This window comes from Fusarium proliferatum (assembly GCF_900067095.1).
Source record: "Fusarium proliferatum ET1 genome assembly, contig: FPRO_scaffold009, whole genome shotgun sequence".
Lineage (NCBI taxonomy): Eukaryota > Fungi > Ascomycota > Sordariomycetes > Hypocreales > Nectriaceae > Fusarium > Fusarium proliferatum.
The window spans coordinates 879,029-905,374 of NW_022194798.1; the positions used below are offsets into that span (position 1 = coordinate 879,029).

At 50.4% G+C, this 26,346-nt stretch overlaps 10 protein-coding genes across 10 annotated transcripts; 7 read left to right on the forward strand and 3 right to left on the reverse strand.

The window, feature by feature from the left end:
* Window positions 1-324: 324 nt before the first annotated feature.
* FPRO_15469 (related to MNT3-alpha-1,3-mannosyltransferases responsible for adding the terminal mannose residues) lies at window positions 325-879 on the forward strand (the record flags this gene model as incomplete). The annotated part of the gene is made up of 1 exon (XM_031220208.1): window positions 325-879. One exon carries the CDS (start codon window positions 325-327, stop codon window positions 877-879), a length of 555 nt encoding a protein of 184 aa, XP_031085890.1.
* Window positions 880-1,300: 421 nt separating this feature from the next.
* On the forward strand, window positions 1,301-3,166 carry FPRO_15468 (uncharacterized protein; the record flags this gene model as incomplete). Its single annotated transcript, XM_031220209.1, has 5 exons — window positions 1,301-1,743; window positions 1,794-1,880; window positions 1,935-2,186; window positions 2,240-2,438; window positions 2,489-3,166. 5 exons carry the CDS (start codon window positions 1,301-1,303, stop codon window positions 3,164-3,166), a joined length of 1,659 nt encoding a protein of 552 aa, XP_031085891.1.
* Window positions 3,167-4,098: 932 nt separating this feature from the next.
* On the forward strand, window positions 4,099-6,062 carry FPRO_15467 (uncharacterized protein; the record flags this gene model as incomplete). Its single annotated transcript, XM_031220210.1, has 6 exons — window positions 4,099-4,342; window positions 4,399-4,485; window positions 4,547-4,909; window positions 5,070-5,332; window positions 5,388-5,815; window positions 5,897-6,062. 6 exons carry the CDS (start codon window positions 4,099-4,101, stop codon window positions 6,060-6,062), a joined length of 1,551 nt encoding a protein of 516 aa, XP_031085892.1.
* Window positions 6,063-6,789: 727 nt separating this feature from the next.
* Window positions 6,790-8,202, reverse strand: FPRO_15466 (uncharacterized protein; the record flags this gene model as incomplete). Its single annotated transcript, XM_031220211.1, has 3 exons — window positions 6,790-7,134; window positions 7,215-7,600; window positions 7,683-8,202. The coding sequence occupies 3 exons, from the start codon at window positions 8,200-8,202 to the stop codon at window positions 6,790-6,792; spliced, it is 1,251 nt and encodes a 416-aa protein (XP_031085893.1).
* A 914-nt stretch (window positions 8,203-9,116) lies between these two features.
* Window positions 9,117-12,479, forward strand: FPRO_15465 (uncharacterized protein; the record flags this gene model as incomplete). Its single annotated transcript, XM_031220212.1, has 2 exons — window positions 9,117-9,238; window positions 9,302-12,479. 2 exons carry the CDS (start codon window positions 9,117-9,119, stop codon window positions 12,477-12,479), a joined length of 3,300 nt encoding a protein of 1,099 aa, XP_031085894.1.
* A 449-nt stretch (window positions 12,480-12,928) lies between these two features.
* On the reverse strand, window positions 12,929-14,199 carry FPRO_15464 (uncharacterized protein; the record flags this gene model as incomplete). Its single annotated transcript, XM_031220213.1, has 2 exons — window positions 12,929-13,874; window positions 13,940-14,199. The coding sequence occupies 2 exons, from the start codon at window positions 14,197-14,199 to the stop codon at window positions 12,929-12,931; spliced, it is 1,206 nt and encodes a 401-aa protein (XP_031085895.1).
* Window positions 14,200-15,438: 1,239 nt separating this feature from the next.
* On the forward strand, window positions 15,439-17,220 carry FPRO_15463 (uncharacterized protein; the record flags this gene model as incomplete). The annotated part of the gene is made up of 2 exons (XM_031220215.1): window positions 15,439-15,564; window positions 15,700-17,220. 2 exons carry the CDS (start codon window positions 15,439-15,441, stop codon window positions 17,218-17,220), a joined length of 1,647 nt encoding a protein of 548 aa, XP_031085896.1.
* Window positions 17,221-17,307: 87 nt separating this feature from the next.
* Window positions 17,308-17,769, reverse strand: FPRO_15462 (uncharacterized protein; the record flags this gene model as incomplete). Its single annotated transcript, XM_031220216.1, has 2 exons — window positions 17,308-17,357; window positions 17,502-17,769. 2 exons carry the CDS (start codon window positions 17,767-17,769, stop codon window positions 17,308-17,310), a joined length of 318 nt encoding a protein of 105 aa, XP_031085897.1.
* A 269-nt stretch (window positions 17,770-18,038) lies between these two features.
* FPRO_15461 (uncharacterized protein) lies at window positions 18,039-20,009 on the forward strand (the record flags this gene model as incomplete). The annotated part of the gene is made up of 4 exons (XM_031220217.1): window positions 18,039-18,305; window positions 18,368-19,152; window positions 19,208-19,691; window positions 19,776-20,009. The coding sequence occupies 4 exons, from the start codon at window positions 18,039-18,041 to the stop codon at window positions 20,007-20,009; spliced, it is 1,770 nt and encodes a 589-aa protein (XP_031085898.1).
* A 1,432-nt stretch (window positions 20,010-21,441) lies between these two features.
* On the forward strand, window positions 21,442-25,599 carry FPRO_15460 (uncharacterized protein; the record flags this gene model as incomplete). The annotated part of the gene is made up of 6 exons (XM_031220218.1): window positions 21,442-21,688; window positions 21,810-21,862; window positions 21,937-22,365; window positions 22,436-22,658; window positions 22,797-23,215; window positions 23,302-25,599. The coding sequence occupies 6 exons, from the start codon at window positions 21,442-21,444 to the stop codon at window positions 25,597-25,599; spliced, it is 3,669 nt and encodes a 1,222-aa protein (XP_031085899.1).
* Window positions 25,600-26,346: the final 747 nt, after the last annotated feature.

Consider the following 26,346-nt stretch of genomic DNA (forward strand, 5'->3'; position numbering starts at 1 on the left):
TCCAATTGTATAAAGCTTAGGTAACTATCGTAATCCTCTGATCTTGAATTTCTCGACATATTTACGGTCTTTGATGATACTACACTAAAGCTCATAGACGGAGGATGGGCCATCAGGGCTTTTGCATTGCTTGGGTCACACTTTGAAGAAGTCATCCTCCTAGATGCCGATGCTGTGTTCATTCAACAACCGGAAAGGCTGTTTGCGCAAAAGGCATACATCGAGAAAGGAGCTTTGCTCTTCCATGACAGACTGCTTTGGCAACATGCATTCAAAGAAAGACATGAATGGTGGAAGGACCAGATCAAGGAGCCTTCAGCGGAGATGAACAAATCTCTTATATGGACAAAAGACTACGCTGAAGAATGCGATTCTGGTGTAGTAGTCCTCAACAAGGCACGAGTAAGTACTCTTGTTGGCCTTCTACATGTCGCATGGCAGAATACATATGAAGTTCGAGAGGAAGTCACTTACAGGCCAGGTCACGGGGACAAGGAGTCTTGGTGGCTTGGCCTTGAGCTTGGCGGGTCCAGCTATGAGTTTGAGTCGCACTACGGTTCAATGATTGGCTGGGGTGAAGGTAGAGGAGCAAACGTCACAAAAGTTTGTAGCTTTGTCATTGCTCATACTGATGAGAAGGACAAGCTCTTATGGTACAATGGAAGCCTGTTGAAGAACAAGCGTGTGGACCCAGATGGCTACGAAGTCCCAGAGTACTGGATGATGGATGGCAAATGGCACAAAGGAAGGACAAAGGACGATATGAGTTGTATGACTGATACGGAAGTACTGGAACTGACCGCGGAGGAGAAGCGTGTATTGCGGGAGAGCATTGAGATTGCTAAGAAGGTAGATATTGCCCTCAGAGGCACAGTATAGAGATACCACAGCCATTCTATTCTATCAATTTCGACAATGGAGCGTTAGTAATGATGATGAGCCCTAACTAAATGTTGTTAGGTCTGCCATGCTGCAATGATTTAGTCATCACTCTTCTGTGATAAGGGCGGTGTTGGGCAAACGAAGAAGTGCATTGGTGCCCAATAAGCTGAACCTGTTATCATGAAGGGGGTGCGTCGATTTATCCTATTGATTGAAGCTGAGAAAGCAGGCTGGGAGGATGACCACTAAAATGCTTTGCAGGGTGCTGTAGATGCGCCAAGAACGATGGTATTGGCTCGTTTTCGCCCAAGGCATGCGCAAGGCATTCTACTGTGGCCATCTTTTATCGCAATGCCTCCTCACCTCGCGAATTCCTCTTTTTACTGTCACAACTTTCTAAATCTCACCAAACGATACTATGACTGTACCTGCCTTCGGATTCTCCGCCGGCGACTTCGTTAGCGCCGTGAATTTGATCGTCGACATTACCAAAGCCTTGAATAATACAGGTGGCGCTGCAGAGGATTATCTCCAAGTGTTGGCGGATTTGAACCTTTTGAAGGATGTGTTGTCACACCTCCAGCAACAGCAGACCGGCAGGACGAGGCAAAGAAGCAGCAATCCTTTTGCAGAGCATGCGCGGAAGCAAGCAGATCTCACCTTATCTACACTAGCAAATTTTCTCGACCTGATATCCAAATTCGATGCCAGCCTGGGTCCCCAAAGAACCTCGGCTTGGTACCGCGGTGTTGGAAGAAAGGCGCAATGGGCTCTGGTCTACTCGAAACATGTCGATGATCTACGCTCAAGGATCGGGACACAGATTCAGACGCTGAACCTTGTCACTCAACTACAAGAGGAGTAACTACACCTCTCGATTACTATGCATCGTGTGCTGACTATGACGTAAGCGACCATAACGGCCTCGATGAGCTGAACAGCCAGCTCAACGTTATCAGAGTCCAGAATGAGCAGGTCATAACACAACTACAAGAGCGGTATGTCTTATCTATGAGTCTTTCAATGTGAATGGTTTTGAACATTTCTTGTAGCCGAATCATTAGTATCGAAGAACTTCGAGAACAACTAAGTCTGCTTGACCTTCGGGACGATGAGCATCAACCTGCTAGTGCACCTGCGCCGCCTCAAGTTGTTGAAGACCCCCAATCAAGTCCAAGTCATCAACCGATATTAGGGGACTTGGAAGACCCTGCCAGACGTCTGACCAGAAGCCAAGGGGACCAACCCATTCAACATGAGATGACCAGCCTACAAGAGACAACTCAAATCCTCTTACCAAAGCTGTAGGTAAACTCCAGGAAGTATTGATTATCATGAACTAAACGCTCGTGGCCAGACTTCGAGCTGTCACACGCGATTTGCACAACCTCATTATGAAGGCCTGGCTCCTGTTTCCAGGGTTAATGAGACACTATTCTCGCCTGTGCACATCAATCTCCATGCCACCACTTCTCATAATCGCCGAGAATATCAGTTTTGAAGACGTGCTCGGGCGTCAAACGACGCTACAGTATGACTTCTTCAAGCACTGGGCGGTATGTGAGGTTGCAGCACCACGCTCACATGGCAGCTAACTGTTCATCAGAATGTCGACATGTTCCTCAATAAACAGTTCGAGAACTGTCCAGGCCAACAGTATATAGCCAAAAAGCAATATTTCTTCATCGGAGCAGATGCAACAACAAATAAGCTGAACTCCAATGTTGAGATTGCTTGGCAAGCGATGGCCCGCCCTGGATGCCAAATTTCGATGTCCATAAAGATGATTGCAGAACAGGATATCGTCTTAGAGGCCAAATGCCCTAGTCCTGGTTGTAAAGGACGTCCAGTCAAAATAGGCGGCGAGAAAACATTTTCATGTCAAAAGTGTGATCTCATGTACTCCATGCTACCCAGCTCTGCAACAGAACCATTTGTCCGGGAAAGGAGAAATACGTCCAGCGTCTCCTACTTAAACCCATACTGGCGACGGGCACAAGCTTCTGAACCAGATCAAGACATCATTGGACTGGACCAGCAAATTGCTTGCTTCAAGAAAGTCCATATATTGGACCCTGCAATGAATGAAACATCGATAGTGGCAACTATGTCCCAAGGGAAGAATCCATTGCGATGGAGCAAGCTTAGCCGTAGAAGGGTCTCTTGGGTCTGGTTTTGTTGCGGCTGTGGTCATGGTGGGATGAAAGTAATTGTGATTTCTTGTCCACACTGCGGACTTCTTCGCTGCCCCAATTGCAGTGTGAAGAGAAAAGAGATCAGGTAACAGTTGATATCTGGTTCTAGTGAGAACATATCATGACGATATGTAGCTGCTAAATTGCGATTTATGTAGCACCAATAGAACTTAGGAAGCGCGACACGATTAGGCGCTGGAGTAGGAGATTGATGCTAAGCACGGGGGGAGTAACAACGATAGTTGTTTCATACGATTGAAGCTCGAGGAGAATAGAGGATCACAACCAGTTCTTGTTTTTATTTTAGTAACTTCGCCTCTTGGGCTCTATTTTCGTAAACACAGACCTTATTCCTCTTCAATGTTTCCAAGCTATCCATCGTTTAAGCAAAAGTATTACCTACACTATTGCAATTTTAATCAGACTTACGCCAATGTGTATTTATTCAGCCTCAAACCTATGAGAGCAGACTGAATAAAAGAGAATCATCGTTGGAGATTAGCCCTTAACTATATTAGCTTACAGTACCATGTTTACAGGACTTTACTGCTCAGCGCGGTGACAAGACAAGTAATGCGCTGATTCGAAACGCTGAAGCCGTAATAGTGCTAGGGCTATTGCGTTACATGCTCTGGCCCGTTATTTGAGACGAGTTAATGGCCGGCGTCAACGCTGACCTTCTAAATTTAGTCCGTGTCTCAGCAGGGTCTGGTCGTGTAAGCACCTCAGTCGCGGTGTCAGTGGGTGAACCGGCAATGTCCGAAAGTGGTTAAAGACCGCTCCACTGCAGTTCGATCCGACACAGGCAGTGCTACGGTACTGTAAGTCCCGCTTTCGGAGGCTTGCCGCATACAGATCGCATGTCATGGCTTCGCTCTCAGGATCTGTCGGTTCAGTTGAGATGGACGCGATATATAGAGTCTATTGGCATGGAACCTGGGAGTTGATTATTGGTGTGTCGTCTCTTTTGGTGTCTAACTCGATCCTCCCAAGTTCATTCTGGGGATACAATTCATCGACCATGGACAGCCTCAATCCAATAGCCCTCGAGCGTTTGCTGAGTCCTTCGGCGCTACTTGGCTTTACTGGAGTTTGGCTTGGTTATCGCGTGGCGCTCGCACTTTATAATGTCTCTCCTTTCCACCCTCTGTCCAAATTTCCTGGTCCAAAAATTGCTGCCGCTTCGTATATATATGAAGCTTATTATGACTGGATTCTCATGGGTCGGTATGGCAGGAGGATAGAGAAGATGCATGAGCAGTATGGTGAGTACTCGACGAGGACTTCCTAATAAAATTGAAGTGACTAAAAGTCGTTGAAGGCCCTATCGTGCGCGTCAGCCCCGATGAGCTTCACTGCAGCGACCCCTACTTTGCCGACGAGATCTACACGGGGAAGCCAGGTAGAAGTACGTCCATTTGACTGCTCTGCTCGGCGCAATGAAATCATCCAGCTTACAATTCTTCCAGTCCGCGACAAATGGCAACACCACCTCAAAATAGCAGGCGCCGGCCCAGTCTCAATGGCAACCGGCACGGCTGGACCGCACGAGCTACATCGCAAACGTCGCGCTGCCCATGCACGTTTCTTCTCACGTGGACAGGTTCTCAAGCTCGAAGACGAAGTCTACAACTACGCCAAGCTCGCCATTGAGAAAATGCTCCGCTGGACCGGCAAGGAGGCATTCGAAGTCAAGGGCGCCTTCAACTGCTATACTGCCGATGTCTTCTCCCAGTACGCATTTGGAGAGCCTATGGGCTTTATCGAGCAGGAGGGCTGGGAGCCCAACTTTGGAACTTGGACCTCGTCCTTCTTGACAACCACTTACATGAGTACGTTCAAAGAGAGCCCCGTCTACTGTTTTGTTTTAGTCGTGTCTCGCACGTACAGACATGTCTGCCAGAGCTACTTTGCTGTATAAAAAGCAGAAACATATTCTTGGTCGTGAAACCGTTTTTGACTAGGCAGTTATGCTAATTATGCGGTGTATAGTGCGGCACAACGGGTTTGCCAGGCGACTGGCCGATATCCTACCCATTTTCGCGGATTATATGGGTGACGATGTCAAGAGGATAATGCACCAAATGCATCATGTTATCCCAGCCTATATCAAGACTGCCCTAGCAAATCCCGATGGTGGCCGTGTCTTTAACGAGATTCTGAACTCCAACGTCTTACCTGAGGAAGAGAAGAGCATTTACCGTCTTTCGGGTGAGGGATTTGTCTTTCTTGTTGCTGGAACGGAAACCACTGCGGTCAGTTTTTCTACCATATTGGACAAGTCGGATTGCTGTAACTGACCCAATACAGGCTATTCTCACCGTTATGACGTTTCACCTTCTTCACCAACCCAAGATCTATGCTCGTCTGATGAAAGACCTCGAAGGCATTGATCCAAACAACCTAAAATGGGCACAGCTCGAGCAGAGACCATACCTCTGGGCCCTTGTTCAAGAGTCTCTACGACACCAGCCTGGGGCGGCCGCACGATCAGCTCGTATCGCCCGTGAGGAGGAACTCTACTATAAGAGTCAAGATGAAAAGACGCAGTTTGTGATCCCCCGAGGTACACCTGTAAGCATGACGGCCATGATCAACCACTGGGATACTCGGCTGTTTCCGGATCCTGACGCTTTCAACCCTGACCGGTGGTTGCTACCCGACGGCAAGCCTGATTATACGCTGCAAAAGTTTCTTATCTCGTTCTCGAAGGGATCTAGAGTTTGTGTTGGTGAGAGGTAAGTCTTATGCTTATTCCCAGTTTCAACTACCGAGAATGTCCAAGTCGCAGTCTTCAGGCTAACAGATGTGTCTTGTAGTCTTGCGCTGTGTGAGATCTATATCATGGCCGCTCTGATGGCTTTTCGAATTATCCCGAAGGCTGAGCTTTTCGAGACTACGATTGAGGATCTCACGTATGACCATGACCTGGTCGTTTTGCAGACGAAGAAAGGACACATATCGACTCGCATCAAGATCACATGATATGCGAGAGACCATCCAAAATTCAGTTTGCCATGAACTATGTGAGAGAGCGTTATAGCAATATCTATTTAGCTCTTTTTCAATGGCAAATTCTTAGTCAAGCAAAGGAATAACCTTCATGGTACCGAGGCAACGGTTTAAGACTGGATATAAGAACTACAAAAGCCTAGAACTAGAAAAGAACAAAGATACATGAAACTGCATTCGAAATATTTCTAAAGCATAAGCTCTGTGTAGTCACATGAGCCCATGGCCACAATAGTAAATAGTGCATATAGGTTGGGTGACCCAGGTGTAGGGTTCAACCAGGTCAAAATCCCTTACCCCTCTGCAACACATACACTGCTAGATATGCCCAGCAAGGTTGTAAGGTAACCAATCATATTATGTCAGTGTGACCTAATTGCTGCTTTCGCCGAAAATCTTGAGAAGAAATAGCATGCTATAGAAACGCTACAGTTTGTATGCCACATGCATTTGGTGGTACGTCTTGGCGTCCTTCAACGCCCTGAAGTCGGTAGGTAAGTATCTCGTTACATTCTTGTATAAGTTACTAAAATTCTATAAAACTGTCTGAATTTGTCCCAGTTGGTCAAATGCGAACCGTTCATGTCAATGCCTCCTAAAGTCCGACCTGTTCCTCATGGAGTGATGGTGAGCGGTCCTTGCACACCTGCAACTTCATGCTATGACAGCAGTCAAAGCCATACCCTCGCCACCCAGTCGATCAGGACGCACGTATCCTGGGCCTATGGGCCTGTGGCTCCTGTTGAATAACTATACGCGGCTTCGCGTTCTCCATCAGGTATGGTCTCTGACGGAGGACTTCCCTGAAGTAGCTCGGCCGCCCATCCTCCTCAACAAGCTCCAGGAGCCGATCAGCTTTGAAGTCGACCGTCAGGCCGCTAAGCCATTCACCATCGGCCATCAAAACAACGCTGCAATGCCATGGGGTCGTGAAGCCGCTCTTGGTGTTGAGCAAGGAAATGGAAATCTTATTTTCACCGGTGGATTGGTGGATACTGAGACGCAAATGGTTCGGGAAGCGTGCTTTGACGGCTCCTGCAAAGGCCTTTCCATTACAGAGACTATGTTAGCCATTGAATCACGGTTGGGTATAGCAATGACTGGAGTAGTGAACTGGAAACTTACATATCCACGGATCAGCATCTGCTTGGCCAGATATTTAACATCCTTCCTGTACTTGGCACTGCTCTTGGCTGGGCCGAAAATGTGCTGCAGATCTGACTTGAGAAAGCGGCAGTATCCCTTGTAAGTCCCGAGAGTGTCCGGATTTACGGCGATTTCGTGGTCAATATCAAGATCGCCGTCCCGGCCGTACTTGTTGAACAGGGTCCGGCGGAAGTTAGTTGCGTTGGCTACGTACGTGAGCTCATTAAGGTCATTTGGCAGACCCTTCACTGCGACCAAGTCCTGTAGACGGGAGAATGAGAGATGAGAGAAACCCTTTTTCTCGGCCATTGCCCGCAGCGCCGATCCATAGCGCCAGGTCTCCTGGTCGGAAATGCCCAGCAAGTCTAGATGAAATGTCAGTGATGTCCCAGTAGCCGTGAGATATTTCACCCTGTTTCGAGTGAGGGATGCAGAGGGTAGACGTACCATTGTAAACCAGGCCGTCCGAGATGACAGTCAACTCGGCCCCCGGCTCATAGAATTGGCCAATAGTAACACATATGGAGTTTAGTCTAGCAAGTGCCAACTCTTCAGCCTTATCTGGGAGGTTGCCCAGCACCTTTTCGACCTTATTTGCTGACTTGAACGGGAATGCGGGCAGACACATCACCACCTTTTGCTGTGCCCTAACAAAGCGTGAGACGACGGCTAGGAACTTGGGCCTGCCGGCGCTGTGGAGTTCCTCGGTGGTGTCGAACTTGTGAAGCGAGTATTCTAGAATTACATCCAGAATTCTGTTTGAAGTCTCGGAGACTTTAGTCTCTTCACAGTCTTCCGTTTTGTCATCTGAGGCGGGAGGGCCCGTCATCTCGCTCGGGACACTGGAGCGGGAAGATCTCGTCGACATGGTGTCGTCGAAAGAAACGTCTGATCCAGCTATGGTTACAGCCGGTGTCTTCAGTTTCAAGACGTCGGAGGGGCTCTGATGATCAATATCGATAGACATGGCGACCAAAGCACGTATTAATGGTATGATAGAAGATCAAATGATAAGAAATAAACATGCGATAAAGATGAAGCGGAGGTGTCGTCAAAGTCACAATCTAGAACAAGCTGTACATATAGTATCACGCACAACACTGATCCAATTGGGACAGATGATCCAATGTAAGAGGCCTTGATCCTTCACCAAAGAGATTGACGGACATGCTCAGCCATAATTTATCCGGGAGAATGCCAGAAGAAGGAAGACGATGTCTGCATCACTCCAACCCAAGTGAGGCAAAGCCCGCCATTGTCATTTGGTAGGCAACATACGCTAATTCGATGCCGGGCACTGCACTAGGAAGGGAACTTGTGGCTTGGTAAGGCGGACGCTAGGAGAGCCAGGCCGCTGCAAAAAGCACACAGGGGGGTCAACGGGCCGGGACATTGCCGTTTCAGGTCCGCTGCCGTTAACTACCTTAAGGACCTTACAGCGTCTGAGGTGAGATGGAAGTGGATCGGGACAGGACCCCGGTACAGAGACAGGGATTGCTCTTTAGACCAAGGTACCTAAGCGCCCGCCCCCGATCTCAATTATCGAACAGTCTGTGCTGAGACCTTCTGTTGTGTCACCCAGAAACAGGATTTCTCCCCTTTCTCCTTCTCTTTTCTCTTCTGGCTTACTATCTCGCCATCGCATTTACTCATCGCTTACTCGCCGCCTGAAGAAGCCGGTCTTCTCAGTGCACGTCTCAACAAACGATACCTCGGATTCTTAGCCTGGTTAGTTAGTCATAGTGATCTGACGGCATCCTGAAGATCAATTTAGCGTCCCAGCTGGTAGACTAGTGCCCTGACGCACTTGCGAGGCCCTCCACCGTCTCCACGACCAAAAGCCCCGGCGGATTGCTTGCTATCTCTGTCGCTGACGCTGCGATGGGACAAACCTATATGCGCCTGCAAGAAGATGGCGATGACGCAAATGCCAGTGCTAGCAGGCTTCTAGCGCCCACGAGCGCACATCTCGCAACAACCACGCTGCAGGTCGGCGGCATGACGTGCGTCGCTAACTCCTATTTCGTTAATTTCGCTCTCTGAAGCTAATATTGGCACCTCAACAGATGCGGTTCGTGCACGCCGGCCGTTGAATCAGGCTTCAAAGGCGTTGACGGCGTCGAAGCAGTCTCCGTCAGCCTCGTAATGGAGCGCGCCGTCGTCACGCATGACCCAGAGATCATACCCGCCGAGAAGATACAGGAGATCATCGAGGACCGTGGTTTTGACGCTGAGGTACTCTCGACTGATCGTTCCAACCCCACAACTACTCAATTGAACAACCACGTCTTCGGCCAGAGCAATGCGATTGGGAGCGAACCTGAGCCTACGATGGTTACTGCGACGACCACTTTTGCCATTGAGGGCATGACATGTGGCGCTTGCACGTCCGCCGTTGAAGCCGGCTTCAATGGCGTGCCTGGTATTCTCAAGTTCAACATTAGCCTTTTGGCGGAACGAGCCGTCATTACTTATGATGAGACGAAGCTTTCGCCGGAGGAAATAGCCGAGATTATTGACGATCGTGGATTTGATGTTACTATTCTATCGACGGAGCGCGATTCGATCCATCAGGCAGGAGATACGACAACCGCTCAGTTCAAGGTCTTCGGCTGCAAAGATGCGACCACTGCCCAGCTTCTGGAGGAAGACCTCATTGCAGTCCAAGGCATCCGATCCGCATCTATCAGCCTCAGTACGGACCGCCTGACAGTCGTCTACCAGCCCAGGACTATAGGACTTCGTGGCATTGTTGAGGCTATAGAAGCGCAGAGCTTGAATGCCCTCGTTGCAAGCAGCGAGGATAACAACACGCAGCTTGAATCGCTGGCAAAAACGCGCGAGATCACTGAGTGGCGGACAGCATTCAGGACGTCGCTTGCCTTCGCGATCCCGGTTCTACTCATCGGCATGATTATTCCTATGGCTTTCCCAGTGATAGACATTGGACGTTTCGAACTCCTACCGGGTCTATTCCTGGGTGACATCGTATGCCTCGTTCTCACTTTGCCTGTTCAATTCGGGATTGGCAAGCGATTCTATATTACTGGGTACAAATCTCTTAAACATAAATCGCCAACGATGGATGTTCTCGTCGTTCTCGGCACATCATGTGCCTTCCTTTTCAGCGTCTTCTCCATGCTCATCTCAGTCCTTCTTGAGCCACATTCTAAACCTTCCACAATCTTCGACACATGCACCATGCTCATCACATTCATCACACTGTCTCGGTGGCTCGAGAACCGCGCCAAAGGCCAGACTTCTAAGGCGCTGTCTCGTCTGATGTCACTAGCTCCATCCACAGCTAGGATTTATGCTGATCCTATCGCCGTGGAAAAGGCAGCTGAGAGCTGGGCAAAGTCATCTGACGAGCCCCCAACTCTCAAGACACCCCAGACTCATGAGCCTGGCGTCTCTGCTTGGGAGGAAAAGGTCATCCCAACAGAGCTGCTTGAGGTTGACGACATTGTTGTCATCCGTCCCGGTGACAAAGTGCCAGCAGATGGCATCCTGGTTCGAGGGACAACGTTTGTTGACGAGAGTATGGTTACTGGAGAAGCCATGCCTGTTCAGAAGTACATTGGCGATAGTATCGCCGCCGGGACTGTCAACGGTGATGGGCGTGTCGATGTCCGAGTTACTCGAGCTGGCCACGATACGCAACTAAGTCAGATTGTCAAGCTAGTGCAAGACGCACAAACTGCCCGTGCCCCCATTCAGCAGCTGGTTGACACAATAGCCGGCTACTTTGTCCCCATGATTCTTATCCTAGGTCTTGGTACGTTCCTGGTATGGATGGTCCTATGTCATGTTTTATCTCACCCTCCGGAGATCTTCCTCGAAGATAACAGCGGCGGCAAGGTCGTAGTCTGCGTTAAGTTGTGTATTTCCGTCATTGTCTTTGCTTGTCCGTGTGCTCTTGGGTTGGCCACGCCCACTGCCGTGATGGTTGGTACCGGTGTCGGTGCAGAAAACGGAATCCTGATCAAGGGAGGGGCTGTCCTCGAACGTATTACCAAGGTCACGCAGGTTGTCCTCGACAAAACCGGCACAATTACCTACGGTAAGATGAGTGTGGCCAGCGTTGGTCTAGTCCCGCAATGGACAAGAGACGAGGTCAGTAGACGACTGTGGTGGTCCGTTGTCGGCCTAGCAGAGATGGGGAGCGAACATCCCGTCGGCAAGGCTATCCTAGGCGCTGCAAAGAAGGAGCTCGATTTGTCGCCCGAAGGAACCATTGATGGCAGCGTCGGAGACTTCAAAGCCGTTGTAGGGAAGGGCGTCAGCGTGACTGTCGAGCCAGCTACCGCCAACCGGTCACGATATATGGTACTGGTTGGCAACCTCATATTCTTGCAGGATGGTGGTATTGATGTCCCTGAGGATGCTGTCGAGGCCGCAGAGCTGCTTAATCTGTCGGCTGGCGAGGGCAAATTGCAAGCCAAGAGCGATATCAGCAGCGCTGGAACTACCAACATCTTCGTGGCAATTGACGGCCTTTACTCGGGCCATATGTGCCTGTCCGACTCAATTAAAGAGGACGCTGCAGCGACTATATCTGTATTGCACCACTTGGGGATAAAGACCGCGATAGTCACCGGCGACCAACGGTCTACCGCACTTGCCGTCGCCTCTGCCGTGGGTATCGACTTCAATAATGTTTACGCCGGCGTTAGCCCCGATCAGAAGCAGGCTATCGTACAAGAGATTCAGGACCGCGGCGAGGTTGTCGGCATGATCGGCGATGGCATTAACGACTCTCCGGCGCTTGTGACGGCGGACGTGGGCATCGCTATGGCAAGTGGAACAGATGTCGCGATGGAGGCAGCAGATATGGTCCTCATGAGGCCGACAGAGCTTATGATCATACCTGCTGCTCTAGCGCTTACGCGCACTATCTTCCGTCGTATCAAGATAAACCTCGGATGGGCATGTATTTATAACGCTCTCGGCCTCCCGATTGCTATGGGTTTCTTTCTTCCTTTCGGACTTAGCGTACATCCTATAATGGCGAGTCTCGCGATGGCTTTCAGCAGTGTGACGGTGGTAGTCAGCAGCCTGATGCTCAACTCTTGGACAAGGCCTGTTTGGATGGACGAGATGGCGAAGAACGGTGGCAGGGAGCCCAAGGCGGAGAGATGGGTATGGGGAAGGGGCATTGCCGTGCGGGTGAAGGAGATGATCGGACGCAGAGGCAAGGCGGAGGAAGTTGGGTATGTGCCATTACAGAACATAGAAGGCTGAGGTTGCATGTGATCATTGTCTTGATAGGCATTGGAATACTAAGGTCTCCTTGATGGGCCTTCAAGGAAAGCAACTAATGCAGTTACATATACTTTTCCTCAAACAGTCACGTCCATGCTGTTGAGACAAGGTTCGAAGTGCAAGCATCAGCTACCAGGTCCATCAACTCAAAGTAACACTCTCAAAGCACGATTAACTGAACATACCAAGTATCTACATGACTGCCTAGTACACCATACTATCAACGATTCGATCTTGAACCTGTTCAGCTCCGAACAAATGCAATTTCAAGATTAGAACGTGGTGAATCAATGGACGATTTATATCCTTGCGTAAGCAGGTAAAACAAAACTCTAAGTAGGAATATACATATGCGCTCAATATATCCGAAATGTCAGTCTAGCTATCCTGCTGTTCTACCATCATCGTATTCCGATTCTCTCTCAATCTTACAACGCTGCCATCTTCTTTGGTATAAGCAACTCCCTCGTTTTCCTGACCCGAGCACCATCCTCCTTACTCTTGAAATACCTGCCTGTCTTATAGCTCCAGAGAAGACTGCCGAGGGCATGGTTCTTCTCGACCTCGAGATAGCCAAGGAGCGCGCGATCGGCCTCCTCCCCGAAGCATGGGAGCTCTGAGAGTGCTCTATAATAGCGTCTGTAACAGTTGTTGATCATAACTCCGACTTCATTTATGGCCTGCTGCGTTGAGAGGCCCTTGGCCTTAAGCAAGCGGACCATATTGTGGTCAACTCCAAGGCGAAGATCCTTTTCGTAGGAGAGAATGTCGTTGACTAACAGGATCTGGTCGCTCATGATGACCATGATCTCGAACACTAAAGGATGATCCGCTACCTCCTCGGGCAGATCAATCCCATAAGCCCACTCATTGTTCACAAGCGCAGGATAGGCGCCCAGAGATCCCCGACGCATGGCCAGGTACTCTTCTGGACCACGTGTGAAGGATCGACCCTCCACATTTGTCCGAACCTGTGCGACCAGTCCCTCCCAGTAGAGTTCGTGTGCCCACATCCAGCGCCTGTAGAAGCGCTCTGACGATGGCTTTCCCGCGTAGAAACCCTCAGGGCTTTGCTTGACGCGATCGCACAATGTCTGAAACACATAGCGAATAGGATGTTCTGAGTCTGCGGTATACCGCGGGGCAGTACCCTCCATGATCTCACGTGTCCTGGCAATCTCATTTATGGCGCCATCCAGGTCATTGGACAAGTGGCCTTCGTCGAACTGGTCGTCGAAGAGGAAGGCCCATGAGTTCCAATCGGCTGACGTACGTAGGGCGAATGCGCTGCAGTCAGGAGCCCAAATACTTGCAAGATAGGTAAAGTCAACCCGTTTGTTTCTGCTGGCCCACTTGGCATCGGCGTTGATCACGCTTTACACCGTCAGTCTCGGTAAAATTGGCAAAGAGGTCTGTTTGACGCGTGGGGTGTGACTTACGAGGAGATCCACTCGTCGGCATCGGCTTTGACGCTGGCATAATGGGGGTTCTCACGGGCTGGAACCGACATGAGTGAGCTGAAGAGGTCGGGAAGGATGAGAACCTCCATCTCGGCACGATCTTGGAATTGGTCATGGTCGGGAACATTGTGCACCCCGTTGCCGTTGGCCATTCTGGATTTGACCTCATGCTTGCTGTTGATGTGAAGGTCGTCCCCGTTCGTCATCTCGGACTCAGAACCACTATCAAATTTGACCATGACGCCGCTCTGTTGTTAGATTTGGATGTTCTATGCTAATTGAGTTATCTCTAGTCAAGTTCATAAACGCCTCTGGAACTCTTCAATGCATGGGAGCATCATATAATGCAGCAGCAGATCTATGGTGCATTTAAGGCGTGGCGTTTGCCAAGCGATCTACTCGGGCAGGCTGTGGCTCTGATGTCTCGATTGGGAAAGACGCCGCCTCTACGGAAAAGGAATGGCAAACGTTGTGAAAACGTTCATATACCGGCACTAGCAACGAATTCCTCCGTTTGAGGCTTGATCCGGATGCTTATTTTCAGTGCCGGACAAACCCCCGAAAGGCCATAAGCAATAACACTCCGGTCAGCTGACGTGAGCCTGAATATGTTCCGTTCTGCATGGTCCTTATCAGTCCCTTGCGACGGGACATGCTCGTATAGGAAGTCTAGACGGGAAAATAAAAATTCACCCTAAATCAGTGGATCGCCCATGAAATTTTGTGTAAGCTAAGCTCATCAAGAGTCCTGTATTCTTCCCCCAGAGGCGCAGTGCAGAGCGATACGAGCAGGAATGCACTTAGGGAGTAGTGCTTACATCTGAACCCCTGTATCTTCATCAGTGGAGCTCTGGTCCCTGTCGGTCCCGGTTCAAGGAGACACTCGATTGGCCCCGGAGGAAAAGGCCTCTACAGGCAGCGGGAAGCCTACTGAAATCGAGAGATTCCCGTCTCTTGAGGTAGTAAATGCGCTGATATCAGATTGGTGAGTCTAGGCCCTCAGCACCCCTACATCGGCGACCTACTGCCGAATCCAGGGGTTTAGGTGTACTGAAGTCGAAGATGACTGGGGCGGGACATGGCACTCAACGGGTGGCCCCGCAACCCTTGGGGGCTAGGGACCTTTCAGGGTTCGGGGTCTAGAAGGATGGTTCATAGGGAATCTGGAAGGTGAGCATGATCTACATGCACGTTCGAAATCGCGCAGGACAGCTTGACGAACCGTGCTCCGACTTTCTTTGATAATCCTTTGCAATCTGCAACCCAGTATATCGCAATGTCATCGTAAGCTCGACTAAAGATACAGGGGAGAGGCGTGGAGAACGCATGCATGCATGGGTAGGACGATAAAGTTACCACTGTCCATGGTCTACAGTCACAGTCATTGCCTGATCCAGCATATTACATATACTGCTGATCCTGTTGGTTCGACAGGTAATTTATCCAGCAATTCTGAGGTACCTGAACTGGAGATCAACATGTTTAGTACCCTACGGCAAACGTTTGGTGATGGAGACCGACTTCTCAGCGTGGAGATTGCCCCGCCCTTTGACAAGGACAGGACGTCCATGCGCACTGCGTGTGAGAGGTGCCGTGCACAAAAGGTAGGTCACATCGCAGCCATTCACATTCATCATCACTATCAAGTCGGCGAGTCTTGATTGATAAACCGTAGTGACCTCTATTTCCATCTTCACTTGACGACAACGAGACTGATTTGATGTTGGCGTTGCCTTTAGTCCAAGTGCGTGAGCGGTGAGAACGGCTGTATGCTATGCGTTGCCAAGAACCGGAAATGCGAGTACTTGGTCATCTCAAGGCCTCAACGGCGCACGTCCAGCGTCGCTAGTGGTGGCTCAAAGTCACGGAACGGTGAAGATGAAGACGATGAAGACGACGACAACACCAATACAGTCGCCAACCAACACAAGCAGGCTCAACAGGCAAGGAGACACAAACGCCGGTCTCGAGCGCAGTCTATGAGACAATCGTCGCCATTATCGACACATCTATCATCCCCCAAAGACCAATCAAGAGTTGTAACAACCTCCCAGCCCTCACTTCAGGACAACAGCAACAATATCGCAACAGGGCCAGACGTGGGCCTAGAAGAGGCACAGCAACTGTTTCTCGACACCCTCTTCCCAGACTCCTTAGGACAGATACCACCTGTCTTTCCACAGTTCGACCCGGACTTCTTTGGCAACATTGCCGGCGTTACGCCTACGGCTACCTCAAAAAGTCGGGAAGGCCACAGCGGTGTTGGTGTTACAGCTGAAGCGTTGACTGCTCGGGGAAATAGCAGCAAGCAGAGCAATCACACATCGGTGTACTCTTCGTCGTCGGCAGATAGCCTGTTTGAATACGGGATTGACCCGATGGACTTTCTGATGGATGAGTCGCGGGTTTCTACAACCCTGGCTCCAAGCGGTGCCCATGACCCTAAAAGAATCACAACCGAGGCTCAGCCTGCTACGACTCATTCCTCTACACCACCAGATTCAGTTGCTACCTCCACTTCTTCACCTTCATCTTGCTGCTGTATGATGACAGCCGTGAGCATCTACGAGGCCATGCAGTCTCAGCTCGTCTGGGGCGATCCCGTGGCTGGCCCATCGGCGGCATCAACTCCCAGCTCTACGTCAGCAGGCTCTTCATACTCGTCTGGACCATCTTGGTCAGGATCAGACTCAGGGTCAGGCGCAGGAACAGCCGCGACAACATGTCAATCAACGTCACCTCTCATGACCCAGCAAACGATCCTGAAGCGCCAGAAGATGATACTACTTCGTTGCGACTCTCTTGTCCAGTGCGGCACCTGCTGGTCCCGCCCGGACTTTGTCATGCTTATAATGACTATGTGCGATCGCATATTGACAAGCCTGGAGGCGGTCGACCGTTTTGTCTGCAACAGAAGTGACGATGACATAAATAAGGTCAGTTCCAACGGCACCGCTGCTGCCCTAGACATGCAAGTCATGGCAACGCCGTTGAGCGCGGGGCTAGAGGTGTCATCCCTGTCCCGATCATCCCAGATGCTGCAGCCTGGGGTAGGTGCATGGCAGATCGACGACGACGACGAGATGGAACTGGTTATTAGCCTGATCAAGTCCCGCGTGACAAGGCTCGGCAATCTGATCACCATGGCTGAGGGGACAATAAGTGCAAATGCATGGCCTTGGCATGAGAGGCTAGTCCAGGCTCTACGGAAGAGATCTAACAAACTACTCATCTCCTTGTCATTTCGTTACTTTTCTTGACGCCTTGCTTATTTATAAAATTGTTTGCATGGAGTTTATTTGGTTTGGAAAAACGGGCTGCTCCTAGAATAGACAAGCAAGGAGCAATCATTTTCGGTAGACTACAGAGAGACACGCCAAATTCAATAAACCAGGAACTATATTTGTTTATAGCAGTTATACAAGTACAGCGATGTACAACATCGAGACCTCGCAGAGTTTGAAACGGCTACGAGATGATCCAAAGTGACGTGTTCTGTCTTCTAAGTCGTGCCCCTGTGATTGTCAGCACTTCTTCTTACCCGTCTGTACTACACGACTTTCAGCGTCTGTCTGGAGCTGAATGCTGTGAGTAAGAGTACAGCCACTCGGGTTTTGGGTGTAAGACGCGCATCCAGTGCTGACAAGCAGTCGGTTCAGATTGGTAGCTGGCCGATGGACACTTGCCGCTTCGGGCTCACTTCCGCCCCGTTGATTTGGCCCCGTCTCAGCCCCTCCAACTTGCTGCTCCGGGTATACCTCCGTCCTGCTCGGCCATGACACAGCTGACGCCACAAGCAGCATAAGCATAATCGGGATTGATAGAATTTGGGTACGACACCCCTTCAGATATATCCTTATTCATCGGTTCTCTATCCGTACTTCAGGACATATTCGTCCATCTAGCCCTGGTCGTACCAAAGGTGTAAGTAACTGTCCTCAGCAGTCTTGTTGGGACGATCAAAAGCTCCTTTACAAAGACTTCTGAACGACCAATTATTGTCAATTGCGACCGCGGGTTAGATTTTATCTGGTTCACCTTCACTGTCGCTGAGACAAGCCTCAGTCTTTACTTCACCATGGCTTCCCCTCTCCTGCTCATCGGTGTCATTGGCCTTCCCATCATCATTGTGCTTCAATGGCTAGTAACATATGCGCGCACCGTCCTCAAGGTCCGTCGCAATGGTCACCCCGCGATCCACAGCGGCGTCATGATCTTCGAGTCCGTCATTCGTTCTTGGTATCCTCGTATTCCCATCCTGGTCCCCATGGAGAAGTTCACCCTCAAGGATCCTTTTAAGAAGTTCGCCAACGCGCGTTCCGATATGATCGTCATCACCGAGGCTGTGAGTAACCTCTCCCCATTCCCTAGGAAAGACAGTTACTAATGTTGGTATCTCATTACTAGTCTTCGCCTAATGGCGTGGCCTATCTCTTCGGGTCGCCAAAGATCTTTCGTGAAATCGGCCGCAATGGCGACATTTTCCTCAAGCCTCTTGAGAAGATCCGCTATCGCATGCTGAATACCTTCGGACTACAGCTCGCCTCGGCACAGAACGGTGCCCAGCATGAGAGACACAAGCGTGTCGTCAAAGCAGTGTTTAACAACGAGCTCATGGAGAACGGATGGTACAACATGCGCAATATGTGGAGGACCTTACTCCGCGAAGAGCGCATCTATCCAGCGGCCGCAAACTCGCAGACGGCTCCCATTGTACGAAACATGAAAGAAACCATGCTGAAGGTGACACTAGGTGCCATCGGCGCCTCGTGGTTCGACATTGACATCCCCTGGGATCCGGCCGAGGAGTCGCAGCGCAACGCGAAAAGCGACCTGATGCCATTTGCCGAGACGCTGAAGGTCGTGTGGGATTCTCCATTTGTACAGACCATATTCCCCCTGTGGTTCCTGGAATGGAGTCCTTCATTGCATTTACGTCGCGCTGGCTGGGCGCAGCGCTCCCTCGTCACTCACATTAAGAATGCACAGGCTGAGACGAGGCAAAGAATTGAGGATATGAAGGATACCACGGAGGTCCCAGGCCGACCGAGAAAGTACAGGAACCTCATTGACGCGCTGGTCGATTCCCAAAATGATGTGGAGAAGGCTGAGAAGGCTGAGAAAGGATACGTGGCGCCCAATGTCGGGCTATCAGACAAGGAAGTTCAAGGCAACATTTTCTCTTTCATGGTGTAAGTCCATATGGCACTCGACCGTCTTACATACTCTGGCTAACAAATGACTCAGGACTGGTCACGAAACATCCTCTCATACCCTGACTTGGGTCTTGTCACTTCTCGCCCGGAACACCGATTGGCAAGAAAAGCTATATGAGGAGATCAGCAAGGTGAACACTGTCTCCTTGGATGAGGCCGAAAGCGTGGGCGACGCAAAGCCATTGAAGTATTTCGGCTACGAGGAAATGGCAAACTTCCCTCTGGTCCTTGCTGCTACCATTGAATCACTCCGCATGCGCGATCTGGCCATGCAGATGACACGCGTGGCCTCCCGCGACACCACGCTTAGCTACACAACATGGGATGGTGACGCCGCCAACCCATCTGAGGCTAAGGTCCACCAACACACCGTTGCCATTCCCAAAGGCACGCGCGTGCACCTCGATACGGCGGCGTTTGGGGTCAACCCGTTCAAGTGGGAAGACCCGCAAACATACAACCCAATGCGCCACCTTCGCGAGACTGAAGACGCGAATGGCAACAAAAAGGTGACTGTAAGTTTATCTTCCCACGAACCACCCTCTGTCTAGACATAAAGGAAACCTTGGAACCAAGTACTAATGCTCTCAACCACGCAGGTGTCGTATGAGGACTTTATCGGCTACTCGTCCGGCTCGCGCCAGTGCATTGGAAAGCGCTTCGCAGAGGTAACAATGGTGTGCTTCCTAGCACATATGATCATGAACTTCCGCTGGGAGGTCGTGCCCGAGCCGGGCGAGACCCAGGAGCAGGCTAAAATTAGGGCCTCTACTGGCTCGGAACAGTTCATGTTGACACCTCCAGCGTACGATCTGCGCTTTATTAGACGCTAAAGAGCTAGCTTGGAATTGCACCTTAAGTGGCTGTCCTCATCAATTGGGCGTCGTCATCGGTCACCTTGTTTTGTCGCGTGCGAGGTATGTATAAATAAGTGGATAATGTTGCTGGGGGTTTATTTGGTACATGCTTGGTAGAGGAAGCCCTGGCCAGAGTATAAGAACTTCTATAAATGAATGTTATATTTATTCTCTCCAGTCGGCAAAGTGAACAGAGAACCTGCCTGGGAAGAGTACAGCCGCTCCTTATGTCTTTAATGAACCTACGCTGAATTATGAAGTGCGTGACCCAAGAATGGCTAAGGGTTACCCTGCACTCAAAGTACGCTGGAACGAGAAGTCCACCTCTTTACTATTAGTTGCCAGAATTCCCCATTCTAATCTTGGAATAAAAAGTCTAAAATTAATTGCTTATAAGTCGCCGTATTGTTCCATCTGTCCTGGCTGTGAATTAAAGGCTTAGGGTCCAGGGATAAAGAACCTCGTCTACAGAAAGTATTATGAGAGAACGAACCCGCGGCAGGAAAGTTTTTGACCCTCCCTCACCCGCTCTGGGCATCGCTATCTCGGCCTATTTATCTGCCTTAGGGTAAGTTAACCAGAAAATACTGGCTTGGCAAATAGCAAGCCGTTAAGAGGAAAAGGTATTGTTCCACGAGTATGAGCAGCTATTGGTGCTCTGGCGAGTGCTTTCAATAGGACCTCTCTCGGGCTATCGACCGATCTGGATAGGTGCTGTTGATGGCCTGTAGGTGGGTGTGGGGTCATCTCAAACGGTCCGTCCCTAAAAGCCAACTAAACATGCATCCCCTGCTTTTTTAACTCCCTGCTGGAATAAAGAGCTAACTATAGAACCTTTTCTCACCAATCGGACCCCCCAGATTACATTTAGGAGGGTGCTAGTTAGCAGGGATGTCAGAAATTCTGGATTGACTAAGCTTGGATCCTGGCTACGAGCCTGCCAGCTGTAATCGGGGCCCAAAAAGGAAACTCTCCTAGTTTCCCCGGGGAATCGGTCCCGTCAGCGCGGCCATCCAACCTGGGCAATCGTCCTGGCCCCTCGGCCTGCAAGTCAGAAGAAGGTGCCCTACTCTTTCGGGACTCAGCTCAGCAGTATGTCAGCTCAGCCAGCCTGGAATTTTAAGGTAGATGCGGCGTTACTAAGAGCACAAAACGTACCTGTGTATCCACATGCCACTGTGCCGCTTATGCATGCATCATTGTACTCATACTTGTAGCTGGTGAATCTGAATTTTATATTCAAATATAGCTTCTCAGCTTTCTATTGTGTTACAAGATTCTTTTTCTCCATCAAGACCCTCTCCATCGCGATTTATCTCGTCATTATCGGACCTCAATATTAAGGTTCATCTGAAACTGAAATTTCCTCATACCTGCAGCATTACTACTCATATTCGTACTAGCAGCCATGGCTGTCGACAAGGCAACACCGGCAAACTGTGGGAGAAGATTAATCCCACAGATTCTGGATGACCTCGCAGCCGCTGAGCCCGATCGCATCATTTACTCTTTCGCCAAGTCCTCGGACCTGTCGCAAGGTTTCCGCCATGTATCAGCTCGTGCTTTTACGAAAGCGGTCGACAAGACTGCCTGGCTACTTCAAAAGGAGCTGGGACGAACGTCAGAGATCCGTGCCGTGGGTTATATCGGGCCCCGTAAGTTTATTCTTGAAAGTGCAGTGTCTCGGGATCATCGAACGCTTGTCCCAATATTTCGGGCGGCTCTGAGCCTCTATCATCAAGACATTTGACTGACGAGATGATACCCATATGTTAGACGATCTGCGACAGATCTTGTTGACATTCGCCTGTATTAAAGTTAATTGCGCTGTTCGTTTCTCCTCACCTTCAATGAGTCTCCTAAGACTTGACCATGTTGGTCTGACTAATTCCTATTCCTATAGGGCTTGTTCCTCTCTCCAAAGAACAGCACCGAGGGTGCTCTAGCCGTTCTTAAGGCGGCGAATTGCAACATCTGGGTCAACCCCGCTGGTGAGAAGCCACCACAGCTCGTAAATGAGTTCTTACAGCAACGACCCATGCACGTCATGGAGCTTCCTGAGCTGAAAGAGCTTCTCCCCGAAGATGAGAGTGAGCTGGAAAACGTGGAGCCGTTTCCTTACACAAAGCGCTGGGAAGATGCGATTGACGACACGTTCTGCATCCTCCATACATCGGGCTCAACCGGCCTGTCGAAGCCCATCTCATGGACCCATGGGTTGATTGGCACTGTGGACGCTGTCCGCCTTCTTCCTCCCCATGAGGGCATGGAGCCCTGGGCGAAAGGATGGGATGATGGCGATACACTATATTCGACATTCCCTTTGAGCCATGTAAGAAACTTCCATCCCAATCAATCATGACTAAATGAAGGATTAGTGAGGTACTGACTATGTATTCTAGGGGGCGGGGATTTTGATGGACGTAGTTATATCGCCACTGTTCGGGCTACACTGTGTCCTTGGGCCTCGGGACGTGATACCCAATCTAGAACTCATATCGTCCATGGCGGACAACATCAAGATCGACATCTGGAGCATGATTCCTTCGCTAACGGACGAGCTTGGAGAAGCCCCTGACATCTTGCCAAAATTGAGCAGGTCGAAATTCATCTGCGCTTCAGGAGGTAAGGCATTTGTCACCAACACACATGTCTGCCCAGATGTCAGGTATAAGGACTTTTTGTCTGAGATACGGCGAAAAATCATCTTGTGTCAAACATTTCCGTTTCCACAGTAAGCTAACAGATGTAATTACTTTCCAGGACCTGTGAGCAATCATTTAGGCTCCAAAGTGAACGAGCATGTTCGTGTCCTTAACCTGACCGGTACATCGGAAGGTTTGTTCATCGGCAACTTGTGGGTGGACAGACAGGATTGGCACTGGTTTGCCTTTCATCCTTGGTCCGGGTTCGATTTCAAGATGGTCGAGCCCGGCCTTTACGAACAGTGGATTCATCGCAACGAGCACGCCGAGTTCTTCCAAGGTCTCTTTCATACCTTTCAAGACGTCAACAGTTTCAACTTTAAGGATCTGTATGTTCAGCACCCGACTAAACCAGGCTTTTGGGCGTCTCACGGCCGTAGCGATGACGTTGTGGTGCTTTCGAATGGATACAAGATCTCGCCTCTCGATACAGAGGCCCTCGTCACATCACACCCCGCTGTTGATGGCTGTCTAATGGTATGTCCAGTAGCCCTACAGAATTTTCACAACGCGCGAGAACTAGTCAATCGTTAATTATAATCATATGCTGACTTATATGACAGATCGGATCGGGCAAGCCACAAGCCGGCCTCCTTATTGAGCTGAAAGACCCAACCATCAAGAGGGACGGTGATGATGCTGAAGCGCTCTTCAACAGCATCTGGGCTGTAGTCGAAAGGGCTAACTCCCTGTCTCTGCACAAGAACCAGCTGCACCGAGACTTTATCGCCTTTTCTGAAGCAGGAAAGCCTTTCATCCGTACTGACAAGCGCACCATCAAGCGTCGGGCTACCATGGCGCTGTACGCCGACTACATCGAGCGTTTCTACCAGTCGCGTGGGGAGGATGACAGCGATGCCGAAGTTGCGGCGCTTGGCCTGCTGGCGATCGACACAGCATCCTTGGACTCAACAACTCGTGCAATTCGGCATATCCTGGCTTCGATCGTGCCTGCAGTCAAAGACGCTCCAGTGGATGCTAATCTATTTACTGTTGGGTTCGATTCATTGCTTGTGTTCAGGGCTACCAAGGCGGTAGCGGCGGTCACAGATTTGGGGGGAATATTTCTACCAAGAAACTTCTATGCTGGGCCAACGATTGAAGGCATCGCTGCAACTGTTGTGCGATTGGCTGCCGAGCGTAGAGCCACGACAACGAACGGCACTACTACCTCATCGTCGACCGAGCAGCAGCAACAAGATCCGCAAGAAGCCAAGATCAGAGCCATAATGAACCGACACAAGGCTCTTCTATCCTCCAAGCTTGGCCCGATGGACCTCTTCGGCGGGAACATGTACGAGGGGATCAATGTCTTCATTCCCCTCTGCCCAGGTGTCTCGTTTGAGCAGGCCTACAAAGTTCTCCAGCGAGGTCTGGTTCGCGCCATGGAGATCGTGCCGGCTCTCGCGGGCAAAGTCATACCATGTTCGGAGCACGAGATCGGATACAAGAAGGGAGATGTTCGAATCAGTCTCCCTCCACTGCCTTCCACAGCGTTGGGTATCACTCCTTCCGAGGAGCCCAGACAATTGCGCTTCCGCGACCTCTCGACCGTCCTGCCATCCTATACGGAGCAGCGCGCCTCTGGATTCTTGACCTCGGCTTACCCTGACGAGCTCCTGACTGATTGTCCCTCCTTTCCTGACTTACCTACGGATGTACTCAGCGTGCAGGCCAACTTCGTCGACGGCGGCTGCGTCTTGGCCTTCAATGTTCATCATCACGCGTTTGATGGTATCGGCATGCTGATTGCGCTAACGGTATGGGCAGAATGCTGCCGATTCGTCCAGGGCGATCAGTCTGCGACTTCCGAGTGGCTGCACCCAGAGAGTCTCAATCGCGACATGCTGTCTATCTTGTACGAGGTGGAGGGCTTCGCAAAGCCGGCGTCTGAGGTCGACCCGAGAGTTTGGGGCTTTTTACCATATGCTGATCCGGCGCTGAAGCGCAAGCATCAGGAGAAACAGGAAGACATAGACATGACAGAGGCAGCCGCGGTCAATGGACATGCCACTGAGCCCAACGTTAAGAGGGCTCGTTTGTCTCGACATCTGCCTGAGCCGCCTGTACTCCCCATCTGTGAGAATTGGCCACCGGCGCCCCGCGCCGATGGTCGCACGTTGACGGCGTCGACCTTCGTCATCTCAGCCGAGAAGGTTGAGAAACTCCATAAGAGCGTCGAGGCTGCCGAAGCCGCGGACCCGGAAAGTCAAAGCCTGAGCAAGGAATCAGGATCGCTATCTCTCGGCGATGTGCTACAGGCCTTTTTCTGGCGTGCCGCCATCCGGGCACGTCGTCCTGCCGAGAACTCTTCCTCCGATGACATGTCTATCATCGAGATGCCAACTGACGTCCGACCTTACTTCAGTTCGCACCTCCCGCCAACATACATGGCCAACTGTGTCATCATGAACCGGCAGCACATGTCCGTCTCGGAGCTCTGCTCTTCCCAGACATCTCTCCACGAAATTGCCCAAATATGTCGTGAGGCTCGCACTCGAGTGGATCAAGAACTTGTCCACGATGCCTTCAGTCTACTACATACGATTAAAGACAACAGCCCAGGGAACCATACAACGGCGTTCCTTGGCCAGGGCATCCAGGACGGACCACATTCGCTCTTCAACAACATGATGCTCTTCCAAGCGAGCGATATTGGACCTTTCGGCGGCGATATATTCGAAGCACCAGAAGCAGTGAGGGTCCAGATGGATTGGCTGAACAAAGCCTTTAGAAGTCTGTTCATTTTGCCGATGAGGAAAGACGGCGGTGTCGAGTTGCTGCTGGGGACCTTGCCCGAGGAACTGGATGCGATGAAGAATGATCGCGAGTTTATGCAATTTGCCGAGTTTCTTGGATAGAGAAAGATAAGGGAAGACAGGACGGAATGCGTAAATACAATGGGCGGGTCCTTTGCAGTCAATAATATTCAATCTCAATGATATTCTACCATAGTAATATCCTATGTTATGTTAAACGATTCTATTCCATTTTGCTTGCACAAAGATAAATTTCGGTGCTGATTACACTATTTGTCATTGACAGCTAGAAAATTCATCACCACGATGACGCTCTACCGTGCTACCCTTCAATCAGCTTTGTCTCGTAGCGATCCTATGGAAAAGAAGATCCGCAAAAGGTTTGTCCTACAAACGTACAAGTGTACAATGAGAACGGAACAGGCCCGATGCAAAACTAGATGCAGGAACATAAAAGCGTCTGGGTACTCGTAGGACCTCGCAACCGAGAGAGCTGATTCCGCGTCCGATGTCAGCGACATATCCATATTTAGTTCGTCCCCGAACGGAAATTCTCCTAGCGCTTAAGCTACCCGAGCCATTTGCCTAACTGGGCAATGGTCCTGTAGTGAGCTGCAGCACCGGTCAGCGGGATTGTCATCCTTGCAGGCCTAGCCCCAAGCCCTCGCAGCCCAAAAAGATTGAGGCACTTCTCGGCCGGAGGTGGCTCATTTTAGATCAGTACTTGGGATGACTAACGGCCTGTGTTCAGTCTCGAGAGTTAGGACGTATTTAACATCTTTTCATACATCTCGTCGAGTTTCACAACTCACTATCATTGTTACATTGCCCAAAGGTCTCTATTTCTTT